This window comes from Ambystoma mexicanum, chromosome 3q, assembly GCF_040938575.1.
Source record: "Ambystoma mexicanum isolate Mex_15411 chromosome 3q, UKY_AmexF1_1, whole genome shotgun sequence".
Taxonomy (NCBI): Eukaryota; Metazoa; Chordata; class Amphibia; order Caudata; family Ambystomatidae; genus Ambystoma; species Ambystoma mexicanum.
This window is the reverse complement of record NC_090926.1, coordinates 1,278,576,046-1,278,597,580: the sequence shown is the minus strand read 5'-3', so window position 1 is coordinate 1,278,597,580 and position 21,535 is coordinate 1,278,576,046. Positions and strand designations below refer to the sequence as shown.

The following is a 21,535-nucleotide window of genomic DNA, read 5'->3' as shown; positions in this document are numbered from 1 at the left end:
CTTCCCAGTCAAGCGAGTGAGCCTGGCCCGCTCCTTCCACATGGGGCCACGTATGGAAGACTCACATACTTCCCAGTCAAGCGAGTGAGCCTGGCCCGCTCCTTCCACCTAGGGCCAAGCATGGAACACTCCCATATTTCCCAGTCAAGCGAGTGAGCCTGGCCCTCTCCTTCCACCTAGGGCCAAGCATGGAATACTCCAATACTTCCTAGTGAAGCGAGTGAGCCTGACCCCCTCCTTCCCCCAGGGCCACGCATGGAAGACTCACATACTTCCCAGTCAAGCGAGTGAGCCTGGCCCGCTCCTTCCACCTAGGGCCAAGCATGGAACACTCCCATACTTCCCAGTCAAGCGAGTGAGACTGGCCCACTCTTTCCCCATAGGGCCAAGCATGGAATACTCCAATGCTTCCTAGTGAAGCGAGTGAGCCTGACCCCCTCCTTCCCCCAGGGCCACGTATGGAATACTCTCAAACTTCCCAGTCAAGCGAATGAGCCTGGCCCGCTCCTTCCACCTAGGGCCAAGCATGGAACACTCCCATACTTCCCAGTCAAGCGAGTGAGCCTGGCCCGCTCCTTCCACATGGGGCCACGTATGGAACACTCACATACTTCCCAGTCAAGCGAGTGAGCCTGGCCCGCTCCTTCCACCTAGGGACAAGCATGGAACACTCCCATCCTTCCCAGTCATGCGAGTGAGCCTGGCCCGCTCCTTCCACCTAGGGACAAGCATGGAACACTCCCATACCTCCCAGTCAAGCGAGTGAGCCTGGCCCGCTCCTTCCACCTAGGGCCAAGCATGGAACACTCCCATACTTCCCAGTCAAGCGAGTGAGCCTGGCCCGCTCCTTCCACATGGGGCCACGTATGGAAAACTCACATACTTCCCAGTCAAGCGAGTGAGCCTGGCCTGCTCCTTCCACCTAGGACCAAGCATGGAACACTCCCATACTTCCCAGTCAAGCGAGTGAGCCTGGCCCGCTCCTTCCACATGGGGCCACGTATGGAAGACTCACATGCTTCCCAGTCAAGCGAGTGAGCCTGGCCCACTACATCCACCTAGGGACAAGCATGGAACACTCCCATCCTTCCCAGTCAAGCGAGTGAGCCTGGCCCGCTCCTTCCACCTAGGGCCAAGCATGGAACACTCCCATCCTTCCCAGTCATGCGAGTGAGCCTGGCCCGCTCCTTCCACCTAGGGACAAGCATGGAACACTCCCATACCTCCCAGTCAAGCGAGTGAGCCTGGCCCGCTCCTTCCACCTAGGGCCAAGCATGGAACACTCCCATACTTCCCAATCAAGCGAGTGAGCCTGGCCCGCTCCTTCCACATGGGGCCACGTATGGAAGACTCACAAACTTTCCAGTCAATCGAGTGAGCCTGGCCCGCTCCTTCCACCTAGGGCCAAGCATGGAACACTCCCATATTTCCCAGTCAAGCGAGTGAGCCTGGCCCTCTCCTTCCACCTAGGGCCAAGCATGGAATACTCCAATACTTCCTAGTGAAGCGAGTGAGCCTGACCCCCTCCTTCCCCCAGGGCCACGCATGGAAGACTCACATACTTCCCAGTCAAGCGAGTGAGCCTGACCCGCTCCTTCCACCTAGGGCCAAGCATGGAAAACTCCCATACTTCCCAGTCAAGCGAGTGAGACTGACCCACTCTTTCCCCATAGGGCCAAGCATGGAATACTCCAATGCTTCCCAGGGAAGCGAGTGAGCCTGACCCACTCCTTCCCCCTAGGGCCAAGTATGGAATACTCCCAAACGTCCCAGTCAAGCGAGTGAGCCTGGCCCGCTCCTTCCACCTAGGGCCAAGCATGGAACACTCCCATACCTCCCAGTCAAGCGAGTGAGCCTGGCCCGCTCCTTCCACATGGGGCCACGTATGGAAGACTCACATACTTCCCAGTCAAGCGAGTGAGCCTGGCCCGCTCCTTCCACCTAGGGACAAGCATGGAACACTCCCATCCTTCCCAGTCATGCGTGTGAGCCTGGCCCGCTCCTTCCACCTAGGGACAAGCATGGAACACTCCCATACCTCCTAGTCAAGCGAGTGAGCCTGGCCCGCTCCTTCCACCTAGGGCCAAGCATGGAACACTCCCATCCTTCCCAGTCATGCGAGTGAGCCTGGCCCACTCCTTCCACCTAGGGACAAGCATGGAACACTCCCATACCTCCCAGTCAAGCGAGTGAGCCTGGCCCGCTCCTTCCACCTAGGGCCAAGCATGGAACACTCCCATACTTCCCAATCAAGCGAGTGAGCCTGGCCCGCTCCTTCCACATGGGGCCACGTATGGAAGACTCACATACTTCCCATTCAATCGAGTGAGCCTGGCCCGCTCCTTCCACCTAGGGCCAAGCATGGAACACTCCCATATTTCCCAGTCAAGCGAGTGAGCCTGGCCCTCTCCTTCCACCTAGGGCCAAGCATGGAATACTCCAATACTTCCTAGTGAAGCGAGTGAGCCTGACCCCCTCCTTCCCCCAGGGCCACGCATGGAAGACTCCCATACTTCCCAGTCAAGCGAGTGAGACTGGCCCGCTCCTTCCACCTAGGGCCAAGCATGGAACACTCCCATACTTCCCAATCAAGCGAGTGAGCCTGGCCCGCTCCTTCCACATGGGGCCACGTATGGAAGACTCACAAACTTCCCAGTCAATCGAGTGAGCCTGGCTCGCTCCTTCCACCTAGGGCCAAGCATGGAACACTCCCATATTTCCCAGTCAAGCGAGTGAGCCTGGCCCTCTCCTTCCACCTAGGGCCAAGCATGGAATACTCCAATACTTCCTAGTGAAGCGAGTGAGCCTGACCCCCTCCTTCCCCCAGGGCCACGCATGGAAGACTCACATACTTCCCAGTCAATCGAGTGAGCCTGACCCGCTCCTTCCACCTAGGGCCAAGCATGGAAAACTCCCATACTTCCCAGTCAAGCGAGTGAGACTGACCCACTCTTTCCCCATAGGGCCAAGCATGGAATACTCCAATGCTTCCCAGGGAAGCGAGTGAGCCTGACCCACTCCTTCCCCCTAGGGCCAAGTATGGAATACTCCCAAACGTCCCAGTCAAGCGAGTGAGCCTGGCCCGCTCCTTCCACCTAGGGCCAAGCATGGAACACTCCCATACCTCCCAGTCAAGCGAGTGAGCCTGGCCCGCTCCTTCCACATGGGGCCACGTATGGAAGACTCACATACTTCCCAGTCAAGCGAGTGAGCCTGGCCCGCTCCTTCCACCTAGGGACAAGCATGGAACACTCCCATCCTTCCCAGTCATGCGTGTGAGCCTGGCCCACTCCTTCCACCTAGGGACAAGCATGGAACACTCCCATACCTCCCAGTCAAGCGAGTGAGCCTGGCCCGCTCCTTCCACCTAGGGCCAAGCATGGAACACTCCCATCCTTCCCAGTCATGCGAGTGAGCCTGGCCCACTCCTTCCACCTAGGGACAAGCATGGAACACTCCCATACCTCCCAGTCAAGCGAGTGAGCCTGGCCCGCTCCTTCCACCTAGGGCCAAGCATGGAACACTCCCATACTTCCCAATCAAGCGAGTGAGCCTGGCCCGCTCCTTCCACATGGGGCCACGTATGGAAGACTCACATACTTCCCAGTCAATCGAGTGAGCCTGGCCCGCTCCTTCCACCTAGGGCCAAGCATGGAACACTCCCATATTTCCCAGTCAAGCGAGTGAGCCTGGCCCTCTCCTTCCACCTAGGGCCAAGCATGGAATACTCCAATACTTCCTAGTGAAGCGAGTGAGCCTGACCCCCTCCTACCCCCAGGGCCACGCATGGAAGACTCACATACTTCCCAGTCAAGCGAGTGAGCCTGGCCCGCTCCTTCCACCTAGGGCCAAGCATGGAAAACTCCCATACTTCCCAGTCAAGCGAGTGAGACTGACCCACTCTTTCCCCATAGGGCCAAGCATGGAATACTCCAATGCTTCCCAGGGAAGCGAGTGAGCCTGACCCACTCCTTCCCCCTAGGGCCAAGTATGGAATACTCCCAAACTTCCCAGTCAAGCGAGTGAGCCTGGCCCGCTCCTTCCACCTAGGGCCAAGCATGGAACACTCCCATACCTCCCAGTCAAGCGAGTGAGCCTGGCCCGCTCCTTCACCATGGGGCCACGTATGGAAGACTCACATACTTCCCAGTCAAGCGAGTGAGCCTGGCCCGCTCCTTCCACCTAGGGACAAGCATGGAACACTCCCATCCTTCCCAGTCATGCGTGTGAGCCTGGCCCGCTCCTTCCACCTAGGGACAAGCATGGAACCCTCCCATACCTCCCAGTCAAGCGAGTGAGCCTGGCCGGCTCCTTCCACCTAGGGCCAAGCATGGAACACTCCCATACTTCCCAGTCAAGTGAGTGAGCCTGGCCCGCTCCTTCCACATGGGGCCACTTATGGAAGACTCACATACTTCCCAGTCAAGCGAGTGAGCCTGGCCCGCTCCTTCCACCTAGGACCAAGCATGGAACACTCCCATACTTCCCAGTCAAGCGAGTGAGCCTGGCCCGCTCCTTCCACATGGGGCCACGTATGGAAGACTCACATACTTCCCAGTCAAGCGAGTGAGCCTGGCTCACTACATCCACCTAGGGACAAGCATGGAACACTCCCATCCTTCCCAGTCAAGCGAGTGAGCCTGGCCCGCTCCTTCCACCTAGGGCCAAGCATGGAACACTCCCATCCTTCCCAGTCATGCGAGTGAGCCTGGCCCGCTCCTTCCACCTAGGGACAAGCATGGAACACTCCCATACCTCCCAGTCAAGCGAGTGAGCCTGGCCCGCTCCTTCCACCTAGGGCCAAGCATGGAACACTCCCATACTTCCCAATCAAGCAAGTGAGCCTGGCCCGCTCCTTCCACATGGGGCCATGTATGGAAGACTCACATACTTCCCAGTCAATCGAGTAAGCCTGGTCCGCTCCTTCCACCTAGGGCCAAGCATGGAACACTCCCATAATTCCCAGTCAAGCGAGTGAGCCTGGCCCGCTCCTTCGTCATGGGGCCACGTATGGAAGACTCACATACTTCCCAGTCAAGCGATTGAGCCTGGCCCGCTCCATCCACCTAGGGACAAGCATGGAACACTCCCATCCTTCCCAGTCAAGCGAGTGAGCCTGGCCCGCTCCTTCCGCCTAGGGCCAAGCATGGAACACTCCCATACCTCCCAGTCAAGCGAGTGAGCCTGGCTCGCTCCTTCCACCTAGGGCCAATCATGGAATACTCCAACACTTCCCAGTCATGTGAGTGAGCCTGGCCCGCTCCTTTCCCCTCGAGCCAAGCATGGAATGCTCCAATACTTCATAGTCAAGCGAGTGAGCCTAGCCCGCTCCTTCCACCTAGGGCCAAGCATGGAACACTCCCATACTTCCCCGTCAAGCGAGTGAGCCTGGCCCGCTCCTTCCACATGGGGCCATGTATGGAAGACTCACATACCTCCCAGTCAAGCGAGTGAGCCTGGCCCGCTCCTTCCTCCTAGGGCCAAGCATGGAACACTCCCATACTTCCCAGTCAAGCGAGTGAGCTTGGCCCGCTCTTTCCACATGGGGCCACGTATGGAGGACTCACATACTTCCCAGTCAAGCGAGTGAGCCTGGCCCGCTCCTTCCACCTAGGGACAAGCATGGAACACTCACATACTTCCCAGTCAAGCGAGTGATCCTGGCCCGCTCCTTCCACCTAGGGCCAAGCATGGAATACTCCAATACTTCCTAGTGAAGCGAGTGAGCCTGACCCCCTCCTTTCCCCAGGGCCACGCATGGAAGACTCACATACTTCCCAGTCAAGTGAGTGAGCCTGGCCCACTCCTTCCACCTAGGGCCAAGCATGGAAAACTCCCATACTTCCCAGTCAAGCGAGTGAGACTGGCCCACTCTTTCCCCATAGGGCCAAGCATGGAATACTCCAATGCTTCCCAGGGAAGCGAGTGAGCCTGACCCACTCCTTCCCCATAGGGCCAAGCATGGAATACTCCCAAACTTCCCAGTTAAGCGAGTGAGCCTGGCCCGCTCCTTCCACCTAGGGCCAAGCATCGAGCACTCCCATACCTCCCAGTCAAGCGAGTGAGCCTGGCCCACTCCTTCCACATGGGGCCACGCAGGGGCGTTGCTAGGGGGGGGCTAAGGGGGCTATAGCCCCTGATCTTTTAGTTGTAGCCCCAGATAGAATCTCAGGAGCTACAGCCAAAAGACTAGCTAGCCCCCAGTCCCGACAGTTCCAACATCAGCATAGCCCCGGGTCTTTTCCAGACCTAGCAACTCCCCTGGGGCCACGTATGGAAGACTCACATACTTCCCAGTCAAGCAACTGAGCCTGGCCCGCTCCTTCCACCTAGGGACAAGCATGGAACACTCCCATCCTTCCCAGCCATGCGAGTGAGCCTGGCCCGCTCCTTCCACCTAGGGACAAGCATGGAACACTCCCATACCTCCCAGTCAAGCGAGTGAGCCTGGCCCGCTCCTTCCACCTAGGGCCAAGCATGGAACACTCCTATACTTCCCAGTCAAGCGAGTGAGCCTGGCCCGCATCTTCCACATGGGGCCACGTATGGAAGACTCACATACTTCGCAGTCAAGCGAGTGAGCCTGGCCCGCTCCTTCCACCTAGGACCAAGCATGGAACACTCCCATACTTCCCAGTCAAGCGAGTGAGCCTGGCCCGCTCCTTCCACATGGGGCCACGTATGGAAGACTCACATACTTCCCAGTCAAGCGAGTGAGCCTGGCCCACTAAATCCACCTGGGGACACGCATGGAACACTCCCATCCTTCCCAGTCAAGCGAGTGAGCCTGGCCCGCTCCTTCCACCTAGGGCCAAGCATGGAACACTCCCATACTTCCCAATCAAGTGAGTGAGCCTGGCCCGCTCCTTCCACATGGGGCCACGTATGGAAGACTCACATACTTCCCACTCAATCGAGTAAGCCTGGCCCGCTCCTTCCACCTAGGGCCAAGCATGGAACACTCCCATACTTCCCAGTCAAGCGAGTGAGCCTGGCCCGCTCCTTCCACATGGGGCCACATATGGAAGACTCACATACTTCCCAGTCAAGCGAGTGGGCCTGGCCCGCTCCATCCACCTAGGGACAAGCATGGAACACTCCCATCCTTCCCAGTCAAGCGATCGAGCCTGGCCCGCTCCTTCCACCTAGGGCCAAGCATGGAACACTCCCATCCTTCCCAGTCATGCGAGTGAGCCTGGCCCGCTCCTTCCATCTAGGGCCAAGCATGGAACACTCCCATACCTCCCATTCAAGCGAGTGAGCCTGGCCCGCTCCTTCCACCTAGGACCAAGCATGGAACACTCCAATCCTTCCCAGGCAAGCGAGTGAGACTAGCTCGTTCCTTCCCCCTAGGAACAATCATGGAACACTCCCATACTTCCCAGTCAAGCAAGTGAGCGTGGCCCGCTCCTTCCACATAGGGCCACTTATGGAAGACTCACATACTTCCCAGTCATGCGAGTGAGCCTGGCCCCCTCCTTTTCTCATTTCAAGGAGCAATCTCATATTTTGGACTGGCCTACCAGGAACTCTGTGGATTTCCCATAGGTACGCAGCTCCCTAGGCCTCTTTGGTGGGTACCCTCAAGGGTGTAAACAAAAATGCTGACAGTGGTGCACACCTGGTAACAATTGATATAGAAATTCAAATCATCATTATATGTACAGAAGAGCTGGTTTAAGAATTTAAAGGTGCGGGGGAGGAAAAAAGGCCTTGGCACAAAGCCTAAATCAGAAAAGAGAAAATAGAAGAGGACCCAAAAAGTGGGGCCCTCCCGTCCCCTGCACACTGTTTACTGATGCCACATAGGGCCTTCAAATATATGGATATAGATATATAACAGCAGTTTGTTAGTTGAGCATATAACAATTTATTTGGCAAAGAGGAAAACAAAATTTGCCAAAAGGCACATTCTGTTGTACAAAGTAATTCGTGACGTTTAACATATTAAAACAAATTGCGAAGAAGCAATAAATGATGGAGAGGTGATGCTGTCCAATTGTGGAGTGGCCGACGCGTTTCGAGGGTAACCTCTTCTTCATAAGGGCCCAATTGAACTGTTGACAACATTTCAAGGAGACAAAAAGTAAAATCTTTTATTTTATTTCCATAACAGTCAAGGACTGACTGACAAGCTGTACATAACTCGGGATGCTAGCGAGATGGTGAAGAGCAGAATACTGGAGATCTAGTATGGTGAAAAGAGTGAACTAACAGATCAAAGAGAAACACTCTATACTAATAGCTAAACACATAACAAAGGAGATGTATTGTGTGAGATCCACCTACATGGTGGGATCTAGAAAATGGCGTGATGAAGAGTCAGACAGATCGAGATAAGCCAAAAGCGGTAGTGGGTTCTAAATAGCAAGGACCACCCTTGAATAGTGAAAAAGCTGAGTCAATATGGGGAGCGTGTTTAAGAAAAAACCATACCCCTCCTGTGGACGGAGAAAGAATAACTCCAAAAGAGCGCTACTGAATAAAATAAATAATACTTAAAATAAACCGGAATTGGTTTTGAAGAATGCACTCACTCGAGTTGCGGGACGAGTAGCCAAGGCAACAGGGGCATCCGTGTGGTCAACAAGTATTCGAAACAATTATACGATGCAGGGCATCTGCAAAGAGACACGTACTGCTGGCACCTAAGTGGGGACATATACATTTCTGTTATACTGGAGAGAAATGAACCTGGGGTCTCCCAACCGGGCAAAGGGACCCAAGTAGCGGTAGCTTACCTGTACAGTGCGGGGAACACTGTTAGTGGAAACTGAAACCGGCAGGCAGTGGCTCCGCGCGGTCGTAACCTAGGGAACGAGCTGTGCTGGGGACACGCCGTCAGACGTAGAAAGGAAACTAAATAATAAACATAGAAAAGGGCATAGAAGCCGGTGAGTGAGGAATATGGAGGCCATCATGCAATGGCGCATAGTGCAAGCGTACTCATAGGGACTGACCAGAGATCAGGATAAATAAGAAAAGTAGAGTTAATATGTTCCATAATGAAACATAAGAATTCTGGTGTTCACCATCGCAACGCATTTTATAATTTTGGTTCTAATGGAACAGAAATTTGTGAATAGTACAATAATCGTTACAGTCATGATAGATAACACAAATGGTACATGCAGTTTACTCTTAATAGTCCAAAACAAATCATGTAGAGTCATGAGGCTACTCATTATATAGTGAGACAAGTATAATTCAATGGCAAGGGGATAAAAGATTGCGATGTAGCCTATTACTCATACAAGGTTCGAACGAATGGAGAGATGGTTCAATTGGTCATTCGTGAACAGGTGCAAACATTTAAGTGAATATAGGCAAGTCAAACATAGGAAAATACAGTTCCCTTGAAGAAAACATCAAAGTCACAACACTTGTAATGACAAAGAAAAAAATTTTTTTTTAAGGTCCGGGATACTGACACTTGTGTATAGTAGTTGGCGATGTAACATGTGAGTTTCACAATTCACTATAGAAAGCAACTCAAAGAGAATTCATCATTCAGACCCTTAGGTTGCAAAGTGTCAAGTGTGTGGATCCAGTACTTCTCTCGCTGTGACAACAGGGATTGGTAATTGCCACCTCTGTGTGGACGTTTGACAATTTCTATGACTTGAAATTTAATTTGTGCAATCGTATGTTGGAATTCGATGAAGTGCCTTGCCACTGGGGATCTGAGATTCTTACATCTGATGGTGGATTTGTGTTCTGACCATCTTTCTTTGACGGGTCTTGTGGTTTGTCCTATGTATAATTTACCACAGGGACATTTCAATGAGTAGATGACACCTGCGGAGAGGCAGGTGGAAAAGTCTCTGATTTTGAATTTCTTCCCAGTTTGTGGGTGAGATATCGTTTCACCTTTTATAACATTGTTACAGTTCGTACAGTTCAAGCAGGGAAAGGTACCCTTCTTTATGGTACTCAGTACAAGTTGTTTGTCTTTAGGAGGTCTTTCCGCTCTCACTAGTTTATCTTTGAGATTATGTCCACGTTTAAAGGCCATCATTGGTGCTTTGGGAAATAATTTCAGGAGAGAGGGATCATTGTGTAGTATGGTCCAATTTTTATGCAGAGTTTTGCTGATTTGGAAACTCTGTCGTGAGTACTTTGAAATGTAGAGTAGCGGTGTGGACTTGTCCTTGACTTTAGGGATGCGTAGTTGTTCCTTCGTGAAGGTCTCTGATCTGTTGCGGGCTTCTCCTGTGATAGTATCTGGATACCCCCTAGATCCAAATCGTTCAACTAGAAATGAACATTCTGAGTCAAGGCCTGCTGGGTCTGAGATAATTCTCTTCAATCTTAACATTTGACTGAATGGTAGGCTTTTGAGCATGGGTTTAGGATGGAAACTGCTGAAATGTAAAAGATTATTCACGTCTGTTGGTTTATGGTACACCGTGGTGTCGATGTGACCCTCTTTGATCTGTAAGCTCACATCCAAAAAATGTAATGAAGGGTCCCCTACTTCCATTGTGAATTTGATTGTGTTGTTCACTGAATTCAGATGTTCCAAAAAAAGATCCAATTCATCTCGTGTACCACACCAGATACCGAAGATATCATCTATATAACGTTTCCAGGTCAAGATTTTAAATGACCAAAATGGGTGATCCAACACGTTTTCTTTTTCAAATTTATACATGTAGGTGTTAGCATAAACCGGAGCCATGGCCGACCCCATTGAAGTACCTGATGATTGTACATAGTATTGGCCCTGAAATCTAAAGTAACTGTTGTGAAGAATTATTTCCAGTAATTCCACAATAAATTCTTTGTTCCCTCTTATATGTTCATGATTCAACAGGAGCCAGAGTACAGCATCAACCCCTTCGATGTGGGGAATAGAGGTGTAAAGGCTGCATACATCCATACTAAAGAGAATGCAGCTAGTGTCCAGGGCTATGATTTCTTGTAGACAGTTGAGGAAGTCTGTAGTGTCCTTCAGGTAGGTTGGTATTTCCTGGATTAGAGGTTGAAGTAAACGATCCACATAGATGGCCAATGGGTCAAATATGCTATCAGTTCCCGCAACTATTGGTCTGAGTGGCGGATTAATGTTGTCTTTATGAACCTTTGGTAAGCCATAGAACACAGGCGTGATTGGATATTTGTTTATAAGGAACTGACTTGTTTTTGAATCAATCCAGTTGTTTTCCAAAGCATTGTCAATAGCTTTCTGGATGATGGCTTTGATTCTAAGTAGTGGATCATTATCAAGTTTTGTGTAAGTAACGGTGTCGTTAAGTAGTTCCAGACATCTCCGTGTGTAGTAGGATGAATCCATGATCACGATTGCCCCACCCTTATCCGCAGGTTTGATAGTTAAATCTTCATCTTTAGCCAGCTGTTCAACATGTTCAAGTTGGCTATTCTTAATATTAACTGGTTTAGTGCTATGGTAATTAATTCTTTTGAGGTCATTAATGACACTCTTCTCGAAGAGATCCAAGATCGAATTTTGAATCTGAGGGTCGAAAGTACTCTTGGGGCGCATCTGTAGGATGTCATCCTCTAGGGCCTGTGATTCTGTATCCAAATCGGATTCGAAAAACATCTTCAATCTTAATTTCCTCAACAATCTGTGAAGACAGATTTTTTCTTCAAATAGTGATGTGTTGCAAGTAGGAACAAAGGAAAGACCACGGTTTAAGATATCAAGTTGGCCACTCGTCAGGTTTTTGCTTGATAGGTTGATGACTAGATTTTCACTTATTTGTATCTTCCTTTTTGTGTTTTTCTTGCCTCGTCGTGTTTTTCTTTTTCTTTTTGTCTGTCTCTCAGGCCTAAAAAAACACCTGTGGTACTAGCAACTGTCCCAGATTGAGATGGTGTAAGGTGGGGAATTGTGGTCCCAGGTGTTGGTACTTGCTGTGGAATTTGTTCTTGTGACTGGTCTTTCGGTATTGGTTCTCCCACACTGCTACTACTACTATCACTCCCTGAGTTGGAGTTGTTAAGATTATTAGCTCGACTTCTGCTGGCGTTTCTGTGATGGTAAAACTCCTGCCAGGTATACACGATATCGTTCAAATAATCGAACGTATCGCGTTTAAACTTACGAAGTTTCCTTTGTTCTATGTCTGCTTTGTAATTGCTCAATTTGGAATTGATATCTTCCAAAAGTTGTGTCAGATCCTCTTTTGACTTGAATTCTGAAAGCTGTATTGTCAGTGCTTCTATGTCTTTGTCGATGGATGTCAATGACTTGGAAAGTTCCTCAATCGTAAGTAAGATCAAGTCAAGTGAACACTTGTTCAGAATTTGATCCCATTTAGCAACAAATGCTTTGCTCTCGCTGCAGAGTGTAGGTCTCAAATATACCCTCAATCCTCTAGGGATTCTCTGTGATTTGTAATATTCCACTAGGGTACTGGCATGTAATTTCTGCGATATCTCGCGTCTAATGAGTTTTTCTAATTGAAAGATTATTTTGTCTGGGCTGACTTTACTCTGTAAAGATTGGTCTGTATCCTTGATGAGAGCTAATATGCGTTTAGCTTCTTCCGCATCAAATGCAAGTGTAGTTGCGTGTTTATCTGTGATCTCGTTGATGCGAGAAAATGACATATTTATAATGAACAAGGTTTATATCAGGGTGCTACCCACTTGGTACGTGCCACACTGGAAGACCAGTACATATGGAGAAAACAAAAATGCTGACAGTGGTGCACACCTGGTAACAATTGATATAGAAATTCAAATCATCATTATATGTACAGAAGAGCTGGTTTAAGAATTTAAAGGTGCGGGGGAGGAAAAAAGGCCTTGGCACAAAGCCTAAATCAGAAAAGAGAAAATAGAAGAGGACCCAAAAAGTGGGGCCCTCCCGTCCCGGCCTACAGTGAACTCTGGAGATTTCCTGTTGGGCCTCTGCCCCCTGGGCCTCTTTGGTGGGTACCCTCAGGGGTGTACCGGGGTACCAGCAACTATGTAGATTTCCCATTGGGCCTATGCTCCCTGGGCCTCTTTGGTGGGTACCCTCAGCGGTGGACTGGTCTACAGGGAATTCTGGGGATTTCCCGTTGGGCCTCTGCCCACTGGGCCTCTTTGGTCGGTACCCTAGTTTTCTGCTTCTCCTATCCTCTCTTCCCTCCTCTAACTCCCTCAGGGTCAGTCGTTTTTCAAAGAAACCAGCTGGGGGTAGATCTCTGTCTTCGGCTGGGGGCTCCCTTTGGAACAGCCTCCCTGCCCCCATTCCGGAAGCACCTTAAGACCTTCCTCTTTGCTTCTGCCTTTGCTCCCCTCTCCCCTGCTGATCTGTTCTCTCTGTTCTCTCTTGGCACCGTGCACCTGGGCACCCACTGTCCTCCGGGCCCAGGTACCTGCTCACCTTGCCACCCTCCCGTACTGCCTCCGGGCCACCCCTTGCACTGGGGTCTGTATCTGTACCCATACAGCCCCCCCCCCCTTTTTTCTACCTGCACTTATCAGACCTACCCTGTCTGCTGCCTTAAACCCAGCACTTGCCAATTGCTGGCTGCACTGCCACTGTTTGTTGCCTTTATTATTTATTTATTTATTATTAATCTGTTTCTCCTTTGCTCGCACTCTCCACTTCTGCCACCTTGCATGCACTTTGCCCCTCCCCCTCTCCCATGCACTTGCGCGTTCTCAATGTCACGGGGCCTAGTAAGATCGCTGTTTTGTTCTCCCCTGTTTCCCTCCCTTGCCTTGTCGCGCTCTGAAACACTTGTGTAGGAGCGCGATAGAAATAAAATATCAACATCAAGATCCCTCTCAATCACCCTACATCATTCTTTCCATCTCTCGCCAGCAAAGGAGTGGCTATAAACATTCAGTGTGTCAATCCTCACTCCTAACAAATGTTTTATGCCCGTTTTTTCTCGTGTGGAATTACTTGAATTCACAACAAATGCATCTTTAAAATGCACTATTTGGAGGCACTTTTCCGCATTTTCCTGGCGGGGAGCTCTCCCGGGCACTGCTTAGAGGGTTTGGTCACTTCTGGTTCCCAGTCCAGCCCTCGGGGGCGGCGGGGGGGGGGGGTCATTCTCTGGAGAGAAGGGGTCCTGCAGAAACCACGTCCGCGTGGCCCCCCACTCGGCGCCTCCTCCACGCCGCCCCAGCTGGGTAGGGCGGGCATTGTGCAGGCCAAGTTGCATGGCTAAGCGCCCAGGAATGCAATGTCTTCCCCATGGGAGGGGTGGGGGGGCGGCTGAGGGTGTTATAGCTGGTATCTTGACCTGTACAGCTGCCCTCGAGTAGGGGGGCCAATCCACTGAATTACGGGCAGACAAATGCCCCCTCCGCCTCCATCCTTCCTGGCGGGGGACAATGGGCGCGAATGAGAATGGCTTGCGCACGAGGGGAGGGGAAGTCATCACGTGTCACTTAGCAGTGCTTAGGGGAGAGCCCGCCCTCCCCCGCTCGTGAATGGGGGGTCTGAGGCACCCTACACCCCCTGCTGCGGGAATACACTCCCCTAATTTGTCCTTTTCACACCCTGTCAGTGGACACAGAGGGCAGTGCTGTGGTGGGTCCCTGCCCTGCCTGAATACAGCCCTGCCTCCCCCTGACCCCGCCACACATGTCCCAGCACAGCAGACTGCCCTTCCTGTAACTCCCCGCCAGGGGGCGCCATGACCACAAGGCCTTGCTCGTGCAGGTTTCCACCGATGAAACCCCATTGTTTGCCTCCGCTCTGTCTCTCGGATTGGCAGGTGGCCGCATAGGTCGTGTCCACGCCCCCCCGCCAGCCACCTGTAAACCCATTGTACCCTGGCTGTTGCAGTCACTCACTGGCAGGCCAGCAGGGAGACAGCGACTTTCTGACTGTGACGGCTCTAGACATTCAGAGACTGCTGGCCATGGATAGCTTCCATGGACAGCCCGAGTGGCACAGGAATACTCGCGGGCAGCCTATCAGCAACCTGCCACCATCAGCTGGGTAGCATGCCAGGGACAGCCTAGGACAGCCTGAGGCAGTCAGGGGCATGATGGGGCAGCCAGGGACAGCTTACCAAGGCATAGCATCCATGGATAGTCGAAGCCAATTATGCATATCACTGGGCTTCATGCCAGGGACAGCCTAGGTCAGCCTGAGGCAGTCAGAGGCATGACGGGGCAGCCAGGGACAGCTTACCAAGGCATAGCATCCATGGATAGTGGAAGCCGATATGCATATCACTGGGCTTCATGCCAGGCACAGCCATGGACAGCCTGAGGCAGTCTGGGGCATGATGGGGCATCCAGGGACAGCTTACCAAGGCATAACGTGCATGGATGTCCGAAGCCAGCGATTCATATCACTGGACAGCATGCCAGGGACAGCCTGAAGCAGTCAGGGGCATGATGGGGCAGCCAGGGAGAGCTTACCAGGGCATAGTGTCCATGGATAGTCAAAGCCAGTGATGCATATTACTGGGCATCATGCCAGGTACAGCCTTGGACAGCCTGAGGCAGTCTGGGGCAGTCAGGGGCATGATGGGGCAGCCAGGGAGAGCTTACCAGGGCATAGCGTCCATGGATAGTCGAAGCCAGTGATGCATATTACTGGGCATCATGCCAGGGACAGCCTTGGACAGCCTGAGGCAGTCTGGGGCAGTCAGGGGCATGATGGGGCAGCCATGGAAAGCTTACCAGGGCATAGCGTCCATGGATAGTCGAAGCCAGTGATGCATATTACTGGGCATCATGCTAGGGACAGCCTTGGACAGCCTGAGGCAGTCTGGGGCAGTCAGGGGCATGATGGGGCAGCCAGGGAAAGCTTACCAGGGCATAGCGTCCAGGGATAGTCGAAGCCAGTGATGCATATTACTGGGCATCATGCTAGGGACAGCCTTGGACAGCCTGAGGCAGTCTGGGGCAGTCAGGGGCATGATGGGGCAGCCAGGGAAAGCTTACCAGGGCATAGCGTCCAGGGATAGTCGAAGCCAGTGATGCATATTACTGGGCATCATGCTAGGGACAGCCTTGGACAGCCTGAGGCAGTCTGGGGCAGTCAGGGGCATGATGGGGCAGCCAGGGAAAGCTTACCAGGTCATAGCGTCCAGGGATAGTCGAAGCCAGTGATGCATATTACTGGGCATCATGCTAGGGACAGCCTTGGACAGCCTGAGGCAGTCTGGGGCAGTCAGGGGCATGATGGGGCAGCCAGGGAAAGCTTACCAGGGCATAGCGTCCATGGATAGTCGAAGCTAGCGAAGCATATCAATGGGCCTCATGCCAGGGACAGTCTTGGGCAGCCTGAGGCAGTCAGGGGCATGATGGGGCAGCCAGGGAAAGCTTACCAGGGCATAGCGTCCATGGATAGTCGAAGCTAGCGACGCATATCAATGGGCCTCATGCCAGGGACAGTCTTGGGCAGCCTGAGGCAGTCAGGGGCATGATGGGGCAGCCAGGGAAAGCTTACCAGGGCATAGCGTCCATGGATAGTCGAAGCTAGCGACGCATATCAATGGGCCTCATGCCAGGGACAGTCTTGGGCAGCCTGAGGCAGAAAGAGGTATGATGGGGCAGCTATAGGCAGACTTCCAAGGCATAGTGTCCATGGATATTCTAACCCAGCAACGCATATCATTGGGCAGAATGACAGGGATGGCCAAGGACACCAAATTATCATATACACACTTACATGTATTATTAAGAAATTCATCAAATGCATCAACGCTGCTCACAGAGCACATTAATCCATATACTTTAAACATCATCAGATTCATACTCAAACCTACTCACACACATTCAATGATAACCTAACAAAAACGGGTTTACCCGAAACATGAGGCCCTTCATAAAAAACACATCAGTGTATCTTTTTCTTACACCTATATAAACGGACAGTATGTATTTCTGATCAATAGCACCTCAGCTTATTAACATAATCTACACATGTTTCGGTCATCCCAAGAGAGCTTATCTGAATTAGCCTTATATTTCTCGACCTTCTTCAGGGCATCAGCAGAGCGTCAATGTTGTTTAGCCCTAGTAACAAACTCCGATGGAAGATGTCTTCCGGAAATAAATCTAAAAGCAAACAAACATTAAACCACACATTACTTACCAACCGCTTCATTTTACAAACACAGTTCAATTGTGTATATACATCATGAATAATTATGTAAGACCACACTCACCTCCAACTTCAATTTATGGGGGTAGTGTAAACTGTGGGATTAATCCTTCATGCTCCAAGGTTTAGATTCAAGAGAGCCTGAAACAATGATAGGGCACACAAGCAGACAGTGAGCTGGAGGCTCTCTCTCTATCGATGGCTATGCTATTCTAATAACATAACAAAATCAATGTTATCTCTACGGCCCCACTACTTATGTCGGACCGGACCGAGTGGGTTTCAAATATTCCTCCGCTAGATCAGCGTCACAGTGAACCAATCCGTTGTATTCCACTAGTACATGTATTACTGGTGGCCATTGTGCTGTTGCCTATAGAGGAATCAAATGGTGACTACTATTTAGAGACCCGCTTCCACGTCTTTATTAAATGTCAAAAACAATAGATTCATTCAGCAGGCCTGTTTGCCTGCCAAATGTAATACCAGTCAACAACAAGCGGTGTAATAACTCACAGGCAAGGTCACCTGAATCCTCAGTCGCACAATGGGCCTCATTACGAGCTTGAAGGTAGCCATGCTAGCCATGCCCTTAATAAGGGCATGGCTACCCCCAAACTCGAGTCCGGGTTCCCTGAATGGGGAAATACCGGGCCATTCCGACCTTGGAGGGCCCGGTATTTCCCCATTCAGGGAACCCGGACCCGGTCCATCCCCATTCCCATTTGAGCCCTCATAGGGCTCAATGGGGATGGGGAGCATGTTAACAATGTGCCCGTTAATGACGGGGGTGCCCTGAGCGGGTCCCGCGAGCAGACCTCGTAATAGGGTGGCAAGGGGTTAACGGCTCCGGCACCTTTACTGGCGGCATTAACCCCTTACCGCCTTCCTTGTAATGAGGCCCAATGTCTTCCTATTTCACTGAGGCTATCGCCTGATGTCAAACGTAGCGCAATATCGCTTGTACTATGAACTGTGCCCAATGTCTTCAGTTCTATTAGAATGAAAAACACAATCATCATTTTATGTGTGATGACAATAGTTTCATGACCTTAAAATACTGTACATTCACATGAATTTGGTCATTTTCTACGTGTGCTCCACGGCCATCCACTTCGTGTAAATGGTGGAGGGGAGGCACAGATCTTTTCATTACGGTCCGCGCAACGCGAACCCGCAATGACTCTCTTAGTCTACAGGGCATGATCAAGTCAACACGGTCCATATACCGTACAACGTGATTCTGAATCCTGCGGTCGGCACCTCTATTCAGTTCAACATGTACTTAGTGGGTTCACCTATCTCTTACACTCGGTCCGTGCTAGGCGAGCCACAGTAACTCATGAGACCTTTAAGGGTATGAGTGAAGTGTATATCTTCATTACTCAAACACACTCCAAATAGGGTCCTGTGTCTCACATTCAAACACTTCTACTGAGTAAACCAGTATATGGATTAATGTGCTCTGTGAGCAAACAGTGTTGATGAATTTTTTGATAATAAATGTAAGTGTGTATATGATCATTTGGCGTTAGTCATATCTATCCAACCTCATCACCCAGGCCCATTTCTCTTTATTTCTGTACTACTTACCTGGAGGACCTGTGGTAGTACAGGTGCCCTTACTATATACAGCCTAAGACATGGGCCAGCCCATACTCACACCTGACCCCTGCTCAGACCCTCAGATGAGCTGAATATGTGAGGGTGACGTGGCTGTGAGATCCCAACCTCTTAGCCAGATCCTGTCTCAACTCCCTCATTCCTCTGCCCTCATTAGAATCACCCTCCTCTCTCTTCAATACAATGCAGCACAAGGTGCTTCAGTGGCATGACAAAGTAGACAATGTGCCGGAAATATAACATGTTACTTTGGGTTCAGGGGTCATGACTTTGGTTTTCAGCATGTGTTCTTAAATTCCATATCACTTTACGCGCTTTGTCTTCTTTAGTGACGTGCACACATGTTTTGCTGTTCTCTTTTTTTATTTTTTATTTTATTTGTATGGTTTATTCAAACCTTTACACAAAAACATCAAAAAAAAACATTTTAAACAATCATTAAAAGACAATCATTTAAAAGACAATCATTTAAAATAGAACACAGCGAAAGGGAATGTCCACACATTATACATAGACAACTCTTCCGACAGAGAAAGACAAGATATTAAATGTAATATGTAATTACAAAAAAACAATTTCATAAACAATTTCATAACCCTGGCATAACACATTTAGCTATATGGGGTTATGAATTCATATATTTAAGCTTTTAATAAATCCCGATAGGGCCAAGCCCTCATGGGTGGTTTGGATATTTAAACATCTTTTCCAAGCCCACTCATCCTCAAACATAATAAAGTTGAGTTTTAGGGATTCCAGTGGGTGAAGAATCACGCATTCCATAACCAAATGTTTTAAAGACTCCTCCTTGGCCAGGCAGAACCTGCAACCAGCCATATCCACGGGGATCCCCCCTCTTCTGACCAGGATGTCTCCAGTGGGAAGGACATTCCATCTAGCTCTAAGGACAATGCCTCGATATAGTCTATCTGGAAATTGTAAAATAACCTTCGAGGCAGATCCCCGGGCTCTATGTTCATGATTCAAGTGAACAAGTGAACAAGTGAAGGATAAGAATGGAATGCATCTACAGTTTCACACCAATCAAAATTGCATAATGCCCGTTTTACATACATAGGATTACAGATCAAAGACTCAGTTGTCAATCCAATCTTTTCTAAAATGGCCTCTGATCTATCCCTTAAGGAGGTCAATGTACACGAGTGATCTAAGTTTATATCTAGTAGGTGATACAGTGTGTTTGGCACGCCAGTTTTAATTTTTGCATACAAAGATATGCAAGCCCACTGTACCCGAGCCCACATTGATACAACACCCAATTCAAATCTAATTGCAGAGAATGGGATTGCATTTGGCATACATTGCAACCTTCTCCAAATACGGCCCTCAATGCGATTAAGTGACTCACTCACTCTCTCTGGAGCCAGTTCCAGGCCATAGATCAGTTTGGGTATCATTTTCCTCTCATAGAATATCAGAGCAGGCTTTAGAGAAAATTTACCAAACTTTCGGTCAATCCTGACCACCTGTGCTTCCAACAATTTTGCCTTATCTAATATAGATTCAATTAAAGGCTTAGAGCCCGGGTAGGCTGAGATGTTGAAACCCAAATATCCCACAGACTCAACCAGTTTCAAAGGAGTCTCCCCCAACTTACCAATAAAGCCTGATGTCTTGCCTCTTGATTTTCTAAAGGACAAGATTCGAGATTTGGAGGGATTAATTAATAAACCATTGGTTTTAGCATATGCTTCAAAATTTCTTAAAGACCGTTGCAACCCCACCTGGGTGTTATCAAAGATCAACAGATCATCAGCATATGCTAACCAGATAATTTAGTCCTTGCCAAATTTAGGGGCCAGTAGTCCTTCTTTGGAAAGTGAGATGGCTACATCTGAAAAGTATTGGTTGAACAGCCAGGGTGCCAGAGTGCAACCCTGTCTGACCCCCTGATAGGATCTAATTCTCCTTGATAAATCACCTTCTTGGTTCAAACGAACCCGAACCCTGCAGTTCTCATAGACCCCACTAATTAATCTCAATAGCCCTACAGGTAGGCCCCAACCAGCCAGTTTCCTCGGTCAACCCGGTCAAACGCGGCACTCGGAATGCTTGAAGCCATATACGTGCAACCACCCGCTGTTGACCATGCCACCTTTTGTATACTCTTCAGGGCCAGTCTGTTAACATTGGTCGAATGACCCCTTCTGAACCCAGTCTGGAATTAGGCCAGCGGGTGGCTCCTACGAGCCCACTCCTCCAAGTGTGACAACAGGAAAGATGAGAAGATCTTACAATCCGCATCAATTAAAGAAATCGGACGATAGTTCGCCGGATCAGTCCTGCTGCCACACTTGAAGAGTGGTACAATATGTGCTGTGTTCCAGGATTCGGGGGTCGTCCCTGAGGACAAAATATCACTAAACTCCAAGCATAACAACTAGACCCACAAGTTCGGATCATCCTTAAATGTATTATTTGTTAGGCCATTTAGGCCTGGAGCCCTAGAGCGCTTACATCTGGTGATTAGTTTTGAAATGGTTTCTAACTCAACTTTTGGGTTCCACCTAACCACTCTAGTCAAGTCCAAAACCAATGATTGGTCCATCGATGATTTCCCAAATCTGCTCTCCAAAAATACAACCCAATCTTTTTCTGAAATTGAATTTGACTGGCAAGTTGTATAGTTTGGGTCCTGCTGTTCTCTTTTAGTGACATGCACACATGTTTTGCTGTTCTCTTTCAGTGACATGCACACATGTTTTGCTGTTCTCGTTTAGTGACACGCACACATGTTTTGCTATTCTCGTTTAGTGACATGCACACTCGATATTGATCCAGGGATTATTTCTAGGGTTCTGTTGTTTGCTCTTGCAGCGCCTGGAAGTGGAGGGAGTTTGGGCGCCTGAA

General features: G+C 50.2%; 2 protein-coding genes across 3 annotated transcripts in view; one reads left to right on the top strand and one right to left on the bottom strand.

Moving 5' to 3' along the window:
* Positions 1–21,535, top strand: part of LOC138447874 (E3 ubiquitin-protein ligase Rnf220-like) — a 160,977-nt gene that overhangs the window by 74,906 nt on the left and 64,536 nt on the right. The window lies entirely within an intron of this gene.
* Positions 7,847–12,834, bottom strand: LOC138447873 (uncharacterized). The gene is made up of 3 exons (XM_069604335.1): positions 8,742–12,834; positions 8,538–8,648; positions 7,847–8,057 (listed from the first exon to the last, which is right to left on the bottom strand). The coding sequence occupies exon 1, from the start codon at positions 11,564–11,566 to the stop codon at positions 9,479–9,481; it is 2,088 nt and encodes a 695-aa protein (XP_069460436.1). The 5' UTR covers positions 11,567–12,834; the 3' UTR covers positions 7,847–8,057; positions 8,538–8,648; positions 8,742–9,478.

Coding starts and splice junctions, on each gene's coding strand:
- LOC138447873 (XM_069604335.1), bottom strand. CDS start 11,566: ATGTTTTTCGAATCCGATTTGGATACAGAATCACAGGCCCTAGAGGAT.